Here is a 21,106-nt window from a genome sequence, read left to right as displayed (position 1 = left end):
ACTAGAGAAAAAGTACCTAATATAATTTACATTACACTGGGATATTCCAAACTCAGACAACATTTATTTCTTGTAACCAAAGAGTTCATCTAATTGAAATGAGATTTGAACATAAAACTTAGCAGAAATGGATCAGCTCCTTTGAACTACACAATGGAAAAAATAGTAGACAGTGAGATCATTAGTTAGTACATTGCAATAAGCTGGAAACAGAAGAGATGTCTGGTTCCCTTAAAACTATTTATCGGCAGGTAATTTTTGGTCTGTTTGAAAGCCTTTGCCAAGGCAGCAAGAAGACCAGAACTGATAGAAGGAAAAAATCACCGCTACCTAACTAGCATAACAGCACAGGGACTTCTGAGGCTGTTCATTGATAAAATATCCTGACGACTTCCCACATTTCCCAGGAGCATCACATAAGAAAAATGTCTAGACATAGTACCAGTGATACCACAGAAGTCTCAAGAACACAACCAGATATTTTCTTTCAAACGTCTTTAAATGGATCATTTCTACTGAGTATCAAACAAATGGTTAGATTACGATGAACACATTATAGGACCATTCTGGGTCAGGCAACCTCACAAATTCATGAAAGGGCCAGAAGTCAACAACAGAATTCACACTCAGCTCCCTCAGGAACAAAATTAAGCTGAACATGGGATTCTGCTCATCAGTCTTTTTGAAGTTTCTTCGTGCCGGCAAATGAAACTACTGTCTTCAGTACAGGCTCCTTAAATCACCGTCAAGTTTTTATGTGAATGTTTTTGCGTGGACAAACTCACATGTGAAAATGCAGGCAATGCAAACATGCACATGTGCAATAGCAGGCAAAGCCTAGAGATTATTTCAGCTTAGATGTCTGCTGATGTCCTCAAAATTCAAAAACTTCAGAGTTTTAGAACACCTCTGACAAAGATATTGGCTAAAAAGCAGTAGTAAAGTGGATTTAAGATGGCAATGGAATGATTGTACATTACAAAAATCATTTGAGATATGAAAAAGAGAACTACAAATTTAGTAGTAATGAAAACCTTGTTTCTGCTTTAGAGGACAATTTCCTTATTTCTAAAAACAACTTCCTCATTAAAATAAAGAAACAGAGACACTCAGTCACAACATCTGTCACTGCTGTGTCACTTTTATACATATATACTTGGACTACAGCCTCTTCTACCTCGCCAGCCAAAATACCCACTGAAGGTAGTGGAGGGAATGGGATGCATCAGCTTTTGTGACCACATGTGCTGCTATTCCTATGGATCAAGCCCATCAGTAAAGAGCAGTAGTAAATGATAAAGGAGGCACTTATCAGTCACTTACCGTCCTGCCGATAGCATTCAAGGGCATCCCTCCCCACTTCTGTCTTCGAGGTTTGAACTGGTGAATAGTACAAAGGAGGCTGCTTTCTGTGAGCTCTAGACTGGCTCTCTGCTTCCAATTGTTTCTGTTCTCCCCTCTTCTACATTTTTTATTTCTTCTAGGGGTACAACTGTCTTCACTTCCCACTGATGTCATCAGTCCTGTCATATATAGGTGTGTTCACAATTCCACTGCCTCCACTTAACACTTCATAACTCACTTGTGTTCAGTCCCAAAGTACAGCATGTAGTAGCAACACCAGCAACCTTGTCTAGTAACATGTACTTAGGACGACAGGGAGATTCGATTACATCCAAAAAGGAATGTGCCTAACTACTTGCAGACAGATGTATGGCACAGAGCTCCTATAGAGTGATATACTGTACCAAGACCTAAACAAACTCCCGTTTGATCTTCAGGCTGGTCAGACTGAAAGCAAGTCTTCCTAATTACAACTTTGTATCCCTACTGTACTGCAGAAAATGGCAGCATTTTGGAAGATAAGGAATAATTAACATGGGAATTTTAACTCTGAAACTATACACTTTCAGTTCCTAAGAAAAGAAAGATCATTTAAACATGCCCGTCACTGATGCATTAAACATGCCGGTACCACCAACCGCCTGGCAGCCGAGACTCCTGCAGCAAGAAGACTAAAGCAAGTTGCTGTGTCAACAACTTCTTGTGCCTTAGTCAGTGCTTGAACACAGCATATAAAGGAAACAAAGTAGTTTGAAATAATCTATGGATAACCTAGAAATAAGTTAAAACTTGAAGGCGCATGTTTTCCTACAGATCAATGTAGTTAATTTAGGGTAACGTTAACAGAAGACTCAACAATGTCAAACAATGCCAAATTCTTACAACTCCGGATAAATAAATAGATAAATAAATAGACAGATAAATAAATAAATAAATAAATAAATGTACCTCCAAGACATGTGACTGAACAAGGAGTAAAACCAATGTACTCCCAGTCATAGATCACACTGCCACCTTCAGCATGTGAAAATTCTGGTGTGTAAGGGACAGGATCACTGTCACAGGATGCCTGATGACAGACTCGTTCTGTTGGTGGCTTCACATCTTCACATTCCTCCTCTGGCAATTCAACTTCAGTCTGAGTAAATGCAAGAAGAATTCGGCATTTCACATCTCGCACCTGTATGCCATTGCCACACGTGGCACTGCATGGAGACCAGGGCTCAGGAATAAACCTGCAAATTATCACAGCACAGTAGAAACACCGGCATTTTATTCCATATAATTGTGTCTCTGTGTGCACAGTTAAAACATAGCTAAAACACACAAATGTATGTTTATACACAAAGCAGACAATACATAATACTATTTGATGCTTAAATAGAATGCATAATCAAGTGTCGTAAGTCTTTCACTTGCCTCCCATCCCAGACCATTTCTCAAAATTCAGAAAAGAAAAGGTATAGGAAAAGAGGAGAGAGAATCATGAGGAACAGGGAAAGCTGTATTCTTTTTTGGGGAAAAAGGACATCACTAAATCTTTTCTCAGACTCTTTCAGTGGGAAAAAAAGGAGAAACTCCATGAAGACATATCTATACCATATAAAATAGCTCCCCAGGTACACAGACTTAGGCATATGCCAAAAGTATATTTTCAGGCTCCTTAAATCTGAGAAAGGCCATCACCTTATGTCATACTAATAAACAGCAACCAGAGAGCAGAGCACTTTTCAAATCTTGCTATCTCCAATGCACACCACCACAGGCTGCTGTTCAGATTTAATCTTGTAAGAAGCCTCTCATCTTCAATGAAGAGGTCTAACTGGCTCAGTCTATAATCCATCTTTTTTATTAGAAAGCATTTATGCTCCTGATGAACTATAGTAAAATCTCATTTTACAGATCATGAATTTACTGAATAAAAGGAGGTTTTAGTCTGTAATATTCTCTGACTTCAAGGGTCACATTAATATCTGACAGTAATTTTCAAAATGGCACTAGAGCCAAGGGGCTGAATTTCTTTAATAAAGTCATCCTGAGTGGCTCTGGGGTACAATTTATAAGAAATCAAATACAGAGTTTCATAGGACATTTTTTCAAAAGATTGCTGCTGCTCTTTATTATATGTCCAAATGCAGCTGATGATCAAAACACAAATGGGAGATATAGGAGGATATATTTGACCAATGCTAAAAATGTATTTGGAAGGAAAAATCCAAATTAGGATTCAAAGATTTTCTCCTTATCTTTGATTAAGAATGATCTTTCTCTTTACTGCAGGAAAGCTGTCCTTACAAATATAAGAACAGTTGTGTCAGACAAAAATGAGTATTTATGCTCTGCATACACAGTAAGCATAGAAAAACATCAACACAGTGTGGTTGATTCTGCGGACAGTTTATCATCTTGAGCCAATAACTTCTTGCCAGTATATACAGAAGAAGAATCAAATAGAAGAAAGGAGAACAGATGAGTGGGTAACCCATACTCTAACTCAGTCCTTGGGGTAGTCACTCAAGCTGTGCTTGGGATAGACCCCAAGACAGACTGTCTCCTATTCCCATCTCCAATGAAGGTTACAAGGTAACTGGTTATTCTATGAGGAGATGTTGATGAGATACCTTTAGTCTACTATGAAGATAAATAAAGATGTCAAGGCCCATCACTTCCAAGTTTCCTTGGACAGAGCCTCAAAATTTTAGTTTGAGCTCACTGGTCCTTGACAGACTTCACTAAAGGGTGCAGTATGCCCAGCTCCTCCTGAAACCAAGGAAAACTGCGCCAGTGCTCATCACTTCACAAGTCTGACTACCTTTGAAGTAGATGACCAGATTGATTTTTATTGGAAGAGTATCATCAAAATGATGGATGGTTGTGTGCTACAGTGATAAAATCTGAGTAAATACCACACTGGTGCAACCCAACAGCCCATCATGTCCAATGGCACAGCTGGCAGGGGTCAACGTCCAGATGCTTTTGATAACAAATTCTGACTGAACATCTGTGGGAAAAGCTGCAAAGGAAGGCTTTCTCTTACCCCAGCAGATAAAATCAGCTTAACCCTGAAACATCAGATCTCACAACCTTTTCAAAGACAGCCATGCAAACTACCTAGGGTAGCCATGGCAAAATCACCCTCATCCAACAACACACTTAAGCATGTGCCTAACTTTAAGCATATTAGCAGTCCTTTGAAGTCAATAGGACTATAATGTGTTCAGAGTTAAACTTGTGTTTAAGTGCTTTATTGGACCAAGGCCATTGTGCATAGGCTTAACAAAATTCTGACTTTCCTCTCCCTCTGTGTAAAAAAGAGTAGACTTGTACTTTTATACTTTTTAAGTAGACTTACACATTTGTACTTATGTACCTAATTGGAAAAATAAAACTGATGGACATTTATAGTTGAAAAGAGTTGGTTGGTGTTCTGACCCCACCTAACAGTTTACAGTCTGAAAGCAAATAACTTTTTTTGGTAAAAGTATGACAGCAGCATAGCAGAAATTAGTGTTAATTTTGTATACTGTTAGTTTAGTGCATTAAAACATTCCAAAAATAATGTATGATGCATTCTTTTGAAATCCTGTATAAATGAAAGGAAATTTTGAACCACAGCAATCCTTTCATTCAGCAACCGATTGATTTACAAAGAAACTCAGAAAATTCTAGGCATTTTTTCTTTGACTTATAGCAAGCCTATATTATAATTGAGGTTTTCCTGTTGAATATTAGTGTCTGGTATTTTTCAGTGAAGTGCAAGATAAAAAAAAAAAAAAAAAAAACAAACCACCACCCAAAATACTTTTTGTTCTACCTTGGCATTTTCTAAACTAGTCACATGACTATTTAACTACTAAAATCCTAAATTATAGAACTTTTCATGTTAAAGTCACACTTTCACACCTTCAACAGAAGCCAATGGAGATTGGTAATACAAAATTAGAGCAAGTAACTGACTGGACAGTGACAGAGCTCCAGACATTGGCATTGCACCTGAATTTTGAGTTCAGGCAGATGATTTTTTTTATTTTTATTTTTTAACATATGCACAACCAAAGCCTGTAACAGGTCATTAAAGCAAACTCCATCAACCTCAGAAGTGATATATTTTTTCCTCAGTGGCATTCACAACATACACGTGGCAATGCTTTGGACACAATACTTCCTTGAAGCACATTCACTCCGCCTTTGATAGACATGCATTCAGAGCCATCTCAGGTTAGGATTAAGAAGCATCAAAGCACTTGTATTATGATGCCTTGCAGATCATCAGGAATTTATAATGGAATGGACAGGATGGTGGTAACTCTGAAAGTTTTCTGAGATCTTTAACTGAGTTTGTAGATGAGACTCCTCTTCCAATTAAAAAAAGGAAAAGAGTGGAAAAATGCAAATCCGAGCAGGCACAACTTTTCACAAACAGCCTTTTCGTACAGTCATTCTTTTTGTACAGTGCAATGTAGAAATCAAATGCTCCTATAATCTTCTGCACAGGTATAAATGATGTACACACTACGGATGCAGTGGAGAGTATGTCTATGCTGCAGTGTTATCAGCCTAACACTAATGGAAATGTGCGTTCACCTGGCACGCTCTGAAAAAGCCCGTGTAGGATGACCTGGAAAATGAAGCAGTGACCTAAACTACTGATGGTAAAACTGGGACAGAACAGCCCAACCCAACCAAATCAAATCTGAACTGAAAGCTTAACTCAGCACAGCCTTCTGCAGCTTTCCAAAGACTTGGAGAACATGGTGTCTCTTAATATTTTTTTTCTTTTCCTTATGCCTGCAGTTCTTGCTTTCAGTTAAGACAGGAAATGCCTAAATCCTGAAAAAAAGGCTGCTCTTGTGATATTTCCAGTCCAACCCTACTGCGCCAAGGGGCCTGGATAAAAGTCTGCAGAAGCATCTAAAATGTTGGCTGCTTACTGGGGCAGAACTTCCACGATGCTGGCACCCTACCCCTCCCTGAAGCACCACCCTTGCCTGCTCTAAGCAGAGTTGCACTGCCAGCTTTTATCAACCTCGAGTGTAACGCATTGGACAAAATCACCAGCCCAGTTTCAGAGAAGCTGTGAAAAATGTGTAATTCTCTATCACCAAAGGCACAATGGGGACATTTCTGTGAAAATTACTCAAACGCAATGAGCAGCAACCCTTATGAGAGACGCCGCATTTCACATTCAGTGAGTGCAACTCCACAAACCTAGTGATTACTTTTTAGCTCAGGTTGCTGAAAAAATATATCAGCTTTTGAAAGCATTTCAGTTTTGTCCTAAGCCATGACAGGGAAAGGCAGTTGAGGTGCCTATTCCTTTAACTTACGATTAATAAAAAGGATGCAAAAACCTTGCTGGAGCTTCTCTGAGAATCCCACTGTAACTAAGAAGGCTCAAGGGAACAACGTTTAAAATAATGATTGGTATCAACTGTCATCACATTCCACAACTAAAAACTAAAAAGGTCAGACCTACATTTTTCTTGGCCTCACTTTAAGGGCAGTCATTTTTTATTTTGCTAATAATAAAAAAAAGAAGCTTTTGAACGTTCCCCCTCTATGTAAATTCAGGACACCAGCCGTGGTAGACCACAGCGGCAGAAGTATTTATCTTCCACAAGCTACTTCTGGCATATCCAGCATTTGTGGGTTCTAAAACACAGCTGCATTTATTCTCTTATTCATTATCAACTAAAATATCACACGAAAGCATAGAAACACAGTTGTAATAAAAGGATGGACCAGAAGTTGAGACTTCATATTGTGGTTTAAGTTTGGATGACAAGAGAATAACTAAAATTAAAAGTGACGGCACTTTAACAAGGAAATCATAAGCCTCCTGCTAGGCAGAGGTGGGCTATGAGTTATCACTGTGCCATGTGTAAATTACAGAAAACAAAGTTAAACAGATCCAAACCAGAGGGAAATCTTGTTATTATTTACTCTGGGAGAAGTAACAACCTATTGTTACAGTTTCTTTTAAAATCCTAAACCCTGACCCAAAAATCTCACCCCAGCTAAAAGACAGGAGCAGCTAGGGCATGAGATTTAAAGCATGTAGTAAGAAATCACTGTGTTTGCAAACCACTGTCCACATGACCAACAGGCAATCTGCAAAAAGGGATGAAGTCAGGGATCAGTTATTTCTCATTTCTCCTTACGGGCCAGCTTCCTTAGAAGAATAAAGTAAGAGCAGGTGGCAGCAGAAGACAGGTAAAAAGAAACGAAAGTGGAATCTGCCTGCAGCATTACAGCTGGGCCCCAGGAGAGCCCAGAGCACCCTGACTAGGAAAGCGCAGCGCCCCAGCAACACCTCTGTAAAGAGAAGGATGGCAGAGAAGAGTCATCGGCAAGAACTGGCTGGAGAAGCCTTTCAGACGTAGGTGAAGATGCTTCTGGAAAATGTGAAGGAGGGAGTCTCAGGACAGGATTAGGATCATGAATGAAAGATGAAGAAAATCTAGGTCTCCAGAGTAAGTGAAGAAGAAAAAATAAACCCAGGTAACTGCAAAACTGCCCAGGTAACTGCAAAACTGCCCAGCTGTGACAGGACATGCACTGAGAACTCAAACACATGGCTGCTTTCACACTATGGGGCTGCAGCGGAATACATCGGTCATGTCTAGGAAGGCAAGAATAACTGCTTTCTTTGTAAGGACAAGGTACAAGGGAACCCATAACAAAGTTTCCGGCTCAGCTCTATTATATCCTAAATATACTCTGAACTAGCATGCTGTGCTTCTGCCAGTCCTCCCTGCTTGTTCTGTCAGACTGCTGCTGAAGAATCCTAAAAACTTAGAGACTACATTAGCTCACAGTTGCCACAGCATGATTTTGTAATGCTAGAGATCATTTTCTTTATAGCTTCATGCTGAATCCTCTTTAGAGGTGGCCTCATATACGTTTATTCTGATATGCTGACATTCAACAGGCACATTTCATTGCATCACCCTCTTTGACAATCACACTTTATTTTTATATCTTCGCTACTACTCTGCCTGAATTCAGGGCCACCAATTTGGAGAGTGAAATAACCAGTCACAGTAGGTTGACACTTGACTTGAGAGGCTAGAGCAGTGAAAAGTTTAAAGTACAGTCACCATAACTATGCAAACACCTGTTTGGCAAGAGGTTTCTTCTGTGAGTCAGTGCAGGTGTAAAGATTTTATTACTCATGATCACACCTGTTGGTGCATGTGCGCCAAAAATCAGGAATAGCTAGATGGAGGAAGAAAAATAAGAAGTTATGGGGCACACTCTGCTCTCAGAGCAATATAAATCCAAAGTAACTTCAGTAAGGTCATCTAAATTATTTTAAACTAACATTACTACAAATGAGTGCAGAATTTGGCTAAGCACAACAGAATACTGTTCAAAATATCTCATGAAAACCTTATAGAAAGTTACTACTTTCTAGAAAGTTATATACTGTATACTGAATATATTAGATACACATATGTATGAAACATACACAGGGGATACAAGCATTTGTGTAGATGCCCTAACACAGAAGGGAGAGGAACAAGTGCAGCTGGATTTAAGTTATGCTTTCATCCCCAGCACTTAAATGTTGCGAGGCTTACCCCCATCAGCTTTTAAGGGGACTCACGAAATCCAGATGTTATTTCACACACATACATGTGTAAAATATCACAACTTATCCCCACAGATTCAGCTAAGCTCAGAGATCAGCAGATTTTTCTCGCTTTCTTTACGCGTTGGTCTCACCTCCCAAGGAAATCCTGGCAACCCTACAAAGTACCTCTTAATTTTTCATACAACCACTACATTCTTGAGGTAACAGCAATGACTGGGATAAAACTGAATTTATTTAATTTACAACTGCTAAAATACTTCCACATGCATTAATTAAGGCTTAATTAGGCTAAATTAAGATCCCTTTGCATTGCTTGAATGATATAGGGACACTATAATAGAGTAGCTCTGTGTCATCCAGAACAGGAGCTCCAGAAGCAAAGCTGCTGAGATGTAAAATTAGGAACAGCTCACAACACAACTCATCTCCCAAGGAGGGCCAACTGTCAAAGCAAACTGCAGAGCAACAGTCATTCCAGATGATCTGCAAAATATGCCGGAAATGTTTCTTCACTGTAAAAGACAATGTACTTACGCTGGCTCTTCTGAGACTGTTCTGGTCTCTTCCATTTCGTGCGCCTGTTTAAACCATGGCAATTTTGCTTCCACAGGATTTTTTTCTGGTAGAGAGAAAAAAAACATTCAGTACTTACTCCAAAATCAAAGTAATATGTGGATGTTAGCATTCACCTTAGTACTTCACACTTTACATTGCTTATTGATCTAATGTTTTTGAATAACGATATATTGAATAAAACATAATTTACTGGAAAATTTCTTCATGATGTTTGAGCCTTTTTACTGAGAGGGTACCAGTAATCCAACTTCCATTCCTGTTTAATCTTTTACTTCCTTCCCACATCTTTCCCAAATGCAGGCAGTTTCAAGTAGATTGTAGCTTATATCTCAATGTAATGGATTATTGTCATAACTTAAGTTTACAGCTGAAAAAGAAGCCAGAGCATAGCAAACCTACATTGCTCTCTAGATAGACTGGCTTCATTAGAAAATTTTCACGGTAAATGTTTTTTTTGCTGAGTTAGCCAGCTTTCCCAAAATTGGAAATTAATTTAAAAAAACAACACTAGCTTCTTTTACCTGTCTATACATCCTACACTTCTGTGATGGTTGTCCTCAGAGTACTGTAAGCCAACTGAGGATCTGTGCCTCCAAACTTAAGTAAAACCCCAGAAGGTGGTTCTTAAAATTTCAGTGCTAGTTTCTACTTCATGGCTTAACCCTCTGTAGTTTTCTGCTTGAAGAATTCTCTAGAGTCTGAAAACATCCTAAAGAGCAACATAGGGTTGTCTACAGAGAGCTTTCACTTTTTCTATGTAAATCTTTATGGTGAGTTGTGAAGGTCTGAAATACAGCCTTTCAGATAAAAACTGAAAGAATGGGAGTAGCACCCACTAAAATTTCTGGGCCCAGAGGGACAGAAATGAGCAAGGGAAAAGATATACTAGTTTCCCCTCTCATCTTTGTCTTTTCACCTTCCCACCTACTGTTTTAAATCTCACCACCTCTTTTAGAGAATATTTTTCAATTTACATCATTGTTAAAGACCTTTTAAATATGCAGAAATGGAGAAGAGAGAGAGAAACCAGTTTGATTATAACTTAATGAACTGATGAGGCCCACTGAAAATGTTGACACATTTAATGAGATGCAAATGAACAAGATCCCAGGCGATACATGGTAGAGTATCATTCCCATTTTGAGTATTATTGAGCAACTCCTCCTCCACATGTTGAACTCATTAATTCTGGTTTTCCCAATTTGACCAGGCCATATAGATTTAGTTAGCATATTCACCTCATGACAGTCTGGCCACATTATCAGAAAAAAATATCAGCAGGGCACTTTTCCTAGCACCAATAATTAACATGCTTATTTTTGCCAAGACTGAAATAAGTCCTAGTAAATTCCAGCTTCTGGCATTTCTGAAAAAGGTTACCAGGGGCTTTTAATTCTCTTAACAAAAATGTGAAACAATAACAGACCCAGACAAAATTCCAGTTACCTTTTGGCTTGTAACATGGTATTGGCACGATGCACTCTTCTTTTATGTGTAGTTTAAGTTGTGGATTACAGCCACCGACGTGCTGCCCACGGTGGTCGATACACAGCACTACTCGGTAACGCAGGCCTCGGCCACAGGTCACTGTGCACTGCAGGAGACAATGCAACCATCTCATGCTGCTTTTTTTTTTATTATATTTACAAATACTGTTAAAAAGCAAGTTAGAAGTACTGATGATGTGTTCACTAGAGTTTTTCCACAATCCATCAGGTATCAGAGATGTATGAATTTGTCCCTGCATTGCTAGGTGAATAAAGAAAAGGTTGATGCTGGAAAAAATGTCTAAGTTTTGGGAACGCAAGTGATTTCTCGGGGTTCTGTAAAGCTTATCTGATTGGCAACAGTCTGAAACAGAGGTGGCTATGTACGGAGAATATGCTCTCTCACAGTGGTCTTTTTCAGTTAAAGCTGGGTCAGACGTGCTGCAAGAACAGTTTCTTCGCTATATGTCAGTGATGTCATTTGGATGAACTAAGGAATTATAGAAGTGTTGAGCTATCTGACTGTATCAGATAACTACAGCCAAGATAAGTTGGCTTTATGTTCTTGTTACTATAATGAAAGGTAAGAATGCTGGAAAATCACCCTTGCAGACATGTCAGCCCCTAGACAGACATGCCTTTAGCTATTATATGCAGTGAAATATTACATTTATCAAGAACTGAGAGACAAACGACCTCATTGCAAAGGGGCCTGACCTCTGGCTCTAATTTCTCCTCTGTGTAAAGCAGGAATTCAGCAGGCATAAATAATTCTATATGCATTTTTCCCCACACAGACACGTTAACATTTTGATTATCAGGCCAAATTACTTAGCGCAAACTTCTCCTAGTAAGTACAACGAATTATGCTTGCAGGGCTATATTTTTCTAATAGCCCTGTGCTCACAAATACATAGTAACACAAGACTAGAGGCTTTCTTTAGAAAACAAGAATAAAGGTCCAAATTACTTTTCAACTTACTTGAGACCATTCCATTGCCACCCATTTAGGACAATCAAACAGATTGCAGGTTTGAATGACTTTGGGCTTGGGGGCATACATGCATTTCCATTCTTCCACTTGCAGTATCTCTCCATGAATGGTCTCCTCTACACACACAAAACTTCTCCTCTGAATACCACCTCCACAGGAAACTGAACACGCAGTCCAAGGGTTATGTTCCCACCTGGAAAAAGAACTCACATATATTAAAAATAAGGCTATTTTTTATTCCGCTAACCTCTATTAAAAGTGCAAAATACTGAATCCAACCTTAATGGCATTAAAACGCACTGATAGTTTGGTTGCTGGATTCTTACCACACACTGAATATAAATACATTGAATTACAGAGCTACCTTGCATTATCCCAGGCTTAAATTCATGTCCACAATGAGAAGAAAAACAGAACTATAAGTTTAAGTACGTTTCCCAAAATAACTGAAAATCTTATTCTCATACATGAGTTAAAGACCCTAGATATACTGAGTACAACTACTGGAATGATTTTACTTGCAAATAGTCTAAATCATCTAAACAGAATATTTTTCACAGTTAATTTACATGGTCACATATACACTTACTACCATTGTCAGAAACTGAGAAGCATATGTACCTGAGATTATATGAAATCCAAAGACAAAGACAGATCTGGCTGTGCTGACTGAGGGTGATATTACCCTCAGTTGCTCATCACTGCCCACATCATGCAGACTACCCTTAAAAAAAAATCTGTTCATGAAAGAATTTTTATGAAAACCTTAATACTTGCTTTGGGTAAATCCAGCCATTTCATTTCAAACTGTCTTCATCCATAAGGAGTGTGAACAAATTAAATGGTGACGGGTACCATTTTGCTGGTCGTCACTGCAGTTCTGCAAGTGTTCCACCCTCATTAAAATGCTGTTGACTGACTTTGTATTCACACTTTCCAACTTGCTTCAAGCAAAAGGCAGCTGCTCATCCATTTCAGCTGCTTTGGCTAACCTAGCTGATTTCTCCTGAAGCAGGGCGACGCACAGATTAAGAAAAACTCACATAGCCCTGTCAACCAGCAGAGCTGTGGGGTAGTAGCCTCCAACAGAGGGATGACAAACAACCTGCTGGGAGGGAATGTCTTCAAAATGGACATCTATCCACAAAATTAGACCTAACTACAATAAAGATGGAAATTGCTGCACCATGTGAAGCGAGAATTACATGGATGTTTTTAGGTTACAAACTCCGTTTCATTTATCTCTTGGTCTTAGCATGAATGTACATTTAAGTAATCACTTCTCAACAAAAACTAACTTCAATAATGTCCTGCTCCTGTCATGTTTGGAGATAACAAGCTTCTATCACAGCATTTGTCTATGGGTTCCACTGAACCCCACACAATTTTTCCTCACCCTTCACCTCCTATCTATTGCTTTCTTTCCACCACCCACCCAAATCAAAGCTAACCCCTGGGAAATGATTGAGTCCTGCAGCACATCTTATGGTTCATCAATGTCTTGTTAGTTTTACTACTACTACAACTGCAGGGGCTCAGAAAGGATCATGAAAAAAATTATATCCATTGTGAACAATGGACTCAGCAAGTACTACAATATCCCATCAAAATCAATTCATCAAGAGTAACCTAGCTATCATAAAGGAAGTCATAATCTCAGAGTAGGTGAAGCAAAGGCATATAAATCAAAGGTAAATTTAAGTAATTGCTACCTACTTTGTATGATATAGCAGGTAAATCAAGGACACTTCCTATTTTAAGCAATTCATTAAACTGCCTACAAAAACATATTAACCATGCTTAAGCTCAACAGAAGAATGAGTATGAAACATACAGCAAGCCATGGAACATTAACCACAGAGAATATACTGAAAAGCATTCAGAATAAAGCTGTATGCCTAGATACTGATATCATATCACAAGTACAAAATACATTTGAAGAGCAACAGTTACACTTTTCTTTGACTTAAATGAACGGCCAGCGTTAACTCATTTTCTTTAAAAAAATGTCAGGAACTAAAGAGCAATTAACTGTTCAATGAATTAGCAGCTCATGGATTTATATATATAAGGCTCACTGTGCTATATGTAATACTAGCCTCACAAGTGTTTATAGCACGGAGTTTTATAGTTGTTTTTCTTTATCTCATCAGTTTCGAACACACTCCAGATCCCATACTCCCATAAGCATTTTCAAGATGGAGTGAGGTCCATGGCTACTGGGGAAAAGGGGGGTCTTGGGCAAGCAGTCAAGGAGATACTTTCCAGAACCCACAGCTGTCAAGGGATCCTCAACAGTCCAACAAGTCTGAAATAAATGGAGGCATTCCAAAAGCTTTAAAAGAAAATTTTCATCCTGGGAAATTTTTCTATTTATTTCAAAAGAATTCTCCATCTGTAAAAATATCTCAGTGGGGCATTTACAACTCTAGCCACAGGAGAACTCTTTCAAGATCTTGCGGTGTGCACCATGACTTTCCCACAACTTCCTCGTGTGAATGGGAAAGCAGTGGTAAACGCCACAGGAGTGCAAAGCAGCCCTCCACATGGCCCTCATGTTATGTAGGAGGTGTGATGTATGACTGCTGGTCAAGGTGAAGGAGTCTGTACAGCTTTGGTCAAGCATATGTATAGTACTTTGGTTTTCCGCCTGCTTTGCAAGAACAGTCTTAAGTTAGCGTGCAAGAAACAGGTAAGAACAGAAAAAAGTGGAAGAACGCCCAGGAGAACTGGCACAGACTAATGCGTTGCAGCTACTTAACAGGCAACAGCACAGAGAAAATGCATCCTGCTACACTGAAGCAAGACTTGCATCCGCGCTGGACCAGATTCACCTCGTGATGCAGGTATACAAACTGGCTGTTTCAGCTGCTGTTTTCTTTCAGAAATTCCAGCAAGAAAAGGTGCTTTTACATCTTCGCTGTGTTTCTTTATGCGCCCTCCCAGTGGAACAGAGCCGGTTTCCTCCCTCTCCTTCCCGCTGGCACCAACTCTGAGCCCTGTTTGGCCTCTGCTATCTTACAATTCTTACTCCTGAGCATCACCCAGGAAGACCACGATACCTTCTGACAGAACACACTGAGGTGTCAAAATGAGGTGGGCCTTTGTAGTTCTCAGTGTTTGAAATAAGAGAACCTGCCCACAGCTTTATCGCAGACATATTCTATCTCACCACGGTGTCATGCAAATGTGCTGAGCACAGTAAAGCACAGAAAGGGGGATTAAATTTCTCTTCCAACTGGTCTCCAAGCCCTGAGTGGTTCAGAAGATGAAATACTCATGTAAATAAATTGTGCTGAGTTCCACAGGAGACTGAAGTACAAAGGAATTGGCAGAAGAAATGGAAGGGGAGAGACACAGAATATAATTATGGGACTTTACAGGATAAAGCTGTAGAGGAAAAAAATATCAATCTATGTATGAAAGCCAAAGTACATCACAGGACAGCAGATCCACAACAAGCGTAAATTGCTACAGAAATAAACTATGACATTTATATCAGCTGTAATCAGTAGCTCCACTGAGCCGTGCAAGTCTATGATTTCATTCTTATTACTTCATATCTTTACTTCTTTAGAAAAATACACATTATTCATTTCATGACATAATAAAGCAGAGGTTCAACTCAGATAAATATGCATCTAACTCCATCAACTATAATTCTTTACATTAACAGTAAATCTGGCTCAATGCCTTTTAGTCGTAACATTCTTTACAAAACATCTAAACCTTCCAGAGAAGTTTTATATTCTTGTGATTGATTCTGGTTTCAAAAAAAAAAAAAAAAAGGCAACAAACTGTGCTCTGATGACTTAATTTCAGGCAATGATATTCAGACAACTCAGTATCTTTAAAGTGACATGTCAGCCTTGATGTCAATAAATAGAGTGTACATCTAAAGAAGAGCAGAAGAATAAGACCTCTCAAGGGAAAAAGAATTTCTAGAGTCCTGTAATGTAGGGAGACCTGCTCAATAAAAGAACATATTCATTGCATATATCTTCAAAATAAAAACCTTTCAAGACAAGAATTCATACATGCACTTTAAAGGAGATGCTCTTCTCAGCACTACAGCAGGAGGAGGCTTAGGGGGACAACTCTTTATTCTAAAGTCTCCCACATTGATATTTTCAATAACAGCATATTAACCTCTTACTGTTAAGCTAATCATCCAAAGCACACTAAAACAAATCACAAGCTTCAAAAATGTGTACGGGATTGTTATAAACTTGCTCTCCTGTACAGCAAAAAATCAGATGATGTTCCATGACCTTAGTACTCAAATAGTATATTTGCAGTGAAAATTGTGCTAATGCTGACACATATGCTATCCTGATTATACATACCGAGGAAGTGGCTGGAAGTGATCATAGGGCATGATTTCTTTAAATCCATCACTGTCAACAAAATAAATATTGCATCATTGTTTCTTATACCCAAGACTGTACATCAAGTACATACTTTTACGTGATCATGCTTAAAGTAAGCAATTCCCAATGTGAAATGAGGGAATCTTACATTCATTATACATTACCCTTGTGGCAAACAATGACTCGTATAATCTTACCTCTTCTGCATGGATAGAGATCTATTCAGCATATAGTTTCTCCACTTCATACCATCAAAAAATATTAAATGAGCAAGCCTTTGGCAGAGAAGTTTATTATCAGTGATCCTTTAGGTCTGTGCTACTTTATTAACAAGAAAATAGTTACATACTTATATCTGTAACAAAGACTGCTTTGGAACATGAGTGGCAGTGAAATAAATGCATCACAGGATTAATCCCAGCTAGGTTCTGAATGGTGCCTAGGACCCTTCTAGAGCTGTTTATTTGAACTGCACAGCATAGAGCAGGCACAGAGCCCTACTTCCAACACTAAGAAATATGGTATTATATCCAGTAGTACTTCCCTTTTCTGTCTGTATAAGCTAAAATTGCAAGGAAAAAGATAATTACGCTCTTTCTTTCCCTAATTTTCCCATTCCAGCTTTGTAACATTTGGCACCCATTGCCATTAAGCATTACTGAAGTCTTACCACTCCATATAGTGGTCAACTCTCCAGGAAAAAAAACTTGAAATTCTGCATATCTATAACAGTTAGAGGTCACTATCAACGATTAAGTTCAACAGGAATGAAAGGAAATGGACAGTTTAGCTATAGGAAATGAAATCCATTGAGAGTGTTTCCTTTTCTTCTTGCATATAACTCTAGCTCGGCCAGCTGGCATATTAATGTGAAGTTCTGGGACTTGATACTGTGATGTTATTTTAAGATTCTTTAGCACAGCCAGGAAACCTCACCAGACAATCCAAAAGTTAGTTTGAAATACTGTAGTGCAATTCAATACAATTTATGTATACGATAGCCTTTATAATTTGGCAATAATATTCTGTGGTATTTGTACCGCAAGTATATTTACTTCAAATAATTTTTTTTTTTTAATTCCTAGTGTAGAACAAACCCCCCAAACTTTAATAATTAAGTGTCAACTCCACAGTACAAATGAAGAATGAAACTTTTACGGTAGGCGGATGAATAAACCAAGTTAAACCACATGCAAAACTTGTACGCTGACTGAGAACTGAAGCTACTGTCTGTCTAATGAGAAATCCTGAACGGCAGCATCAATAAATCCAAAAGCAGGCAAACAATCTGTCCTCCTCACACAATGTCACAAAATCCTTGTACTAGCGCTGTACCACTCAGCAGAAGACATAAAGTAGAATTAGCCCTTGAACAGCCAAATTGATATTTACAGTATCTCTGTATAAAGCAAAGTCTCCTATTCTGCAACACTGAAGACGTGCCACAAATCTATTGGCAGTGGTGCCAGACATCAGCCTTTAACACGTGCAATAATCAACCCAGATTAAGTAGTCTGAAAGATGAAAAGAACTGAAATTAAGTAAATACAATTGCTTGTTCCTTAGTAACTGACTATACCACACACTTAAATTTATTTGTCATACAAACCTAGAAGGGCAGGGATCCATGTTGCATTCTTTTAGCTTGGGCTTTGGTTTCTTATTTTCTGGATAGTAATGACAATAGTGGTCAGGAACAACACGCTTCAGACGAATATCCACACATTCAGCTGAATTAAGCTGATAACCTAATGCAGAAGCAAAGTTAAATTTTGGTAATGGAGATAGTTTAAAGCATTCTTATCCCCCCAGCCCCCCCCCGGATAATGCACTGCCCATTGAATGAACTTCCTGTGTTACTCGTTGGTTTGCTTTTAAACAAGGAAACACGGCACAGGAACATGCAGGACCACATCTTCATTTCAGGCAATTCAGCATAACAATTATGTTAACCTATCTTAACACTAGATGAGACTCCGGCACATTATTCTAGTAATATTCTAAGTATAAGAGTAAAAGCATACATATTTTTATGTGATGCAGGAATACATGTACTGGAGCAGCTCACCTGTCACAGAGGCAACCCTACAAAGTCATATGGTTCTACTACATGTTCCACAATTTATAACTGCCCTCCCCCAAGGAAGAGTTACCATCTATGTTAGAGAGGTATATTACACAGTCATGCATGCTAAAACAATAAATACTTAAAACAGAAAGCCAGAGGAATTGAAGATGAGATCCAAAAACATTGGTAAGTTAAACGGTAGAAAACCAAGAAATAGTTTCAAGAACATTCCTAGTTGAAGAGCCAACAAAAGAAAACTTGAACTAACTACCTGGTGAAAAAAAAAATTCTGTGTGGAGACTGGTTACAATAAGGGATTTGAGTTTTATAAACCACTAGGTTGCTCTTTTGGCTAAGAAAAAAAAAAAGACTCATTCAAAAGAGCTGACTTGGACTTAAACTGAGGAGAGGAGGAGGATGTTCTGGTATGTGCAAAGAAAAAAGTTTGAAACCACAAGAACTAAAATCCAAATAGAGTCAATAAACTAACAGCACAAGTCTCAGTGTCTACTGAAAATGTTAAGTATCATGTATCAGTGGCCTCACTTGTGTGTCTCTTGGCTGATTCAAAGTGTCATCGTGCATGGGAGTGATAACCATAAAGAAGAAATAAGCAGCTACAGTGCTCTAAGCATGTATGCTCCAGGTCTTGTAAGTACTGAAAGGACCCAGGAGATGGGCCACTTGTAAGCAAGATAAATATAATTTTTAAACATTCTTGCTCATTCAAGCTTGACTGTGCTTTCTGAGATGCCCGTCACACTCCCACTTCCCACACATGGAGATTACAGAATTAAATGTAGAAGCATCCAATTGAGGAATGGTGGTGCACTGATTCCAAGTCTCTGTTGTGAGGAACTTTTTCTTTTACTGCCAGTAAAAGATGCCAAACAGACAATCTGGATACTAAATCCGCTTTAAGATAGCAGGTTAAAGCCAGGCAGCTGCATGCCTCAGTAACATGCCATTCTTAATGCTACTGCTTTCATGGGTAAGCAAGTAGCTTAGTTCCTGTGCTTCTTCAGTTACTGGCCTCTCTCAGGACTGCCATCAAGAGTGTCAAGCCCTGTTGATAAAGGTATCAGTTTCATATTATAGACATGCAGCTACAAAGTAGGGCATTGAAAACCCTGGCTAATTTCAAAGAGATTGACATGTAGCCATAATTTTCAAACCCTAACACCAGCCTGAATAAGGCTGGATTTGAGCCAACAACTTTGCAGGTAAATATGTCCCTTGAGTTACCCAGTGTTTACATGTAGTCCTCAAAAATAACTGTGATGCTTTACACTTCTTCCCTTGTTGGATAGGTTAAGGAAAAATTCATAAACACAGTGCGATGGAATCATAAGAGGATATGTATTGCCACTCACAGTTCCAGCAAGAATCACATTTCATGAGGCCAAGTATCTTATAAGATACAGTAGTTTCCTGTGGGACTACATATTGCACACGTATATTGTCTGCATTTCAGATTAAAGTGAGGTGCAAGTGCCAAAATGGATGGTCCATCAAAAGATCCCTAGACTCTGCTTGTGCTTTAAACATCTTTCACTCTTTTTACTCATGTCCCAAGTAACTATTTAAACCATATTTATACTCTCCAAGAAAATCACTACACCAGTATCGCTAGTATCCCAGTCTGTTTTTCAGGTGACCTGGGTAATGCTAGCTGAACTGAAATAGCTATCTACAATGTCGAACACTCCTCCTGCCATGAGGTCATGCTTTTTGCAGAACCAGACGTGACAAGCAGCGGGCTGGGTTGGATGAGCAGTAGCAGAGCTGAGCTGCACTTCGTCTAACCATTGTATAAGCTGTAGTGTTTAAACCAGGAGTAGACACTACGGCACACTGCCTGCTGCTCTAACTACCATCAGGACTAGGTGTCTAAGATCAGACAGCCAAAGGTATTGATAGTAGCTGTTCTTTAAATTCCATTTACTTATTCTGCTTTCTGTGTAACTAATTGCTAAACTAAGTGTTCGAAACCTCTCCCTCATGTCTACTACTGTGGCCAGAAATACAGTCTTCCTTCATCTCTTGATTATCCTTATTTTAAAATCTCATTGTATTTCTTTGCTTACTTTTCCAAAATATCCTTTATGAATTGTCATTTTCCACTTTGAATGTCATATCTTTATTTCTTATTCAAAGTTCTTACTCAAAAAATCATTCCTTATCGAAGAACAGGACTTCCAGTAATATAAGGTATAAAAAAAACCTATGCTCATACTACCTTAATCAACCAAATTACCTGCTACTCTGTCATTTATTTTTTCCGAAGAACCACCAGTGCGCAAAGAAACACAAACACTCAATCAATAAAAATGCAGAACGAAGGTTGTAAATCAGCCACTCTTAATCTTCAGCTGTAAAGACTCCTGAAGAATTGCCATTACTTACCTCCTCCACACGTCACTGTGCAGGGGAAGAACTCTGTTTGTCTCCACTGATGACTGATGGGTTGATAGAAAAAGAACTGAACCACACTCTCTTTTGATCCAGAGTACCTGGTCTGAAGAAATTTCCATTACAACACATGTGTATACTGTACTCCACTGTTCATGTCATTTCAAAACATAATTCATATATTACAGCAGTGCAGAGAGCACTATGATAACAGGCATAAAACCTCTAGAAAGTCTAGAGTAACAATTAAATTTAAGT

At 38.7% G+C, this 21,106-nt stretch overlaps 1 protein-coding gene across 1 annotated transcript in view; it reads right to left on the bottom strand.

Annotated features, from left to right (window-relative positions):
* The window catches only part of ADAMTSL3 (ADAMTS like 3), a gene marked incomplete at its 5' end in the record, with an annotated part of 185,956 nt that overhangs the window by 40,355 nt on the left and 124,495 nt on the right, over positions 1-21,106 (bottom strand). The window contains 7 exons of the mRNA XM_082322576.1: positions 2,293-2,579; positions 9,476-9,560; positions 10,964-11,111; positions 11,987-12,191; positions 16,345-16,395; positions 17,978-18,116; positions 20,843-20,954. Of these exons, the coding sequence (XP_082178702.1) occupies positions 2,293-2,579; positions 9,476-9,560; positions 10,964-11,111; positions 11,987-12,191; positions 16,345-16,395; positions 17,978-18,116; positions 20,843-20,954 (1,027 nt within the window). The remainder of the gene's footprint in view (positions 1-2,292; positions 2,580-9,475; positions 9,561-10,963; positions 11,112-11,986; positions 12,192-16,344; positions 16,396-17,977; positions 18,117-20,842; positions 20,955-21,106) is intronic.

Source organism: Platalea leucorodia (assembly GCF_965183815.1).
Source record: "Platalea leucorodia genome assembly, chromosome: 9".
Taxonomy (NCBI): Eukaryota; Metazoa; Chordata; class Aves; order Pelecaniformes; family Threskiornithidae; genus Platalea; species Platalea leucorodia.
The sequence above is the reverse complement of the archived record's forward strand: the minus strand, read 5'-3'. Positions and strand labels throughout refer to the sequence as shown.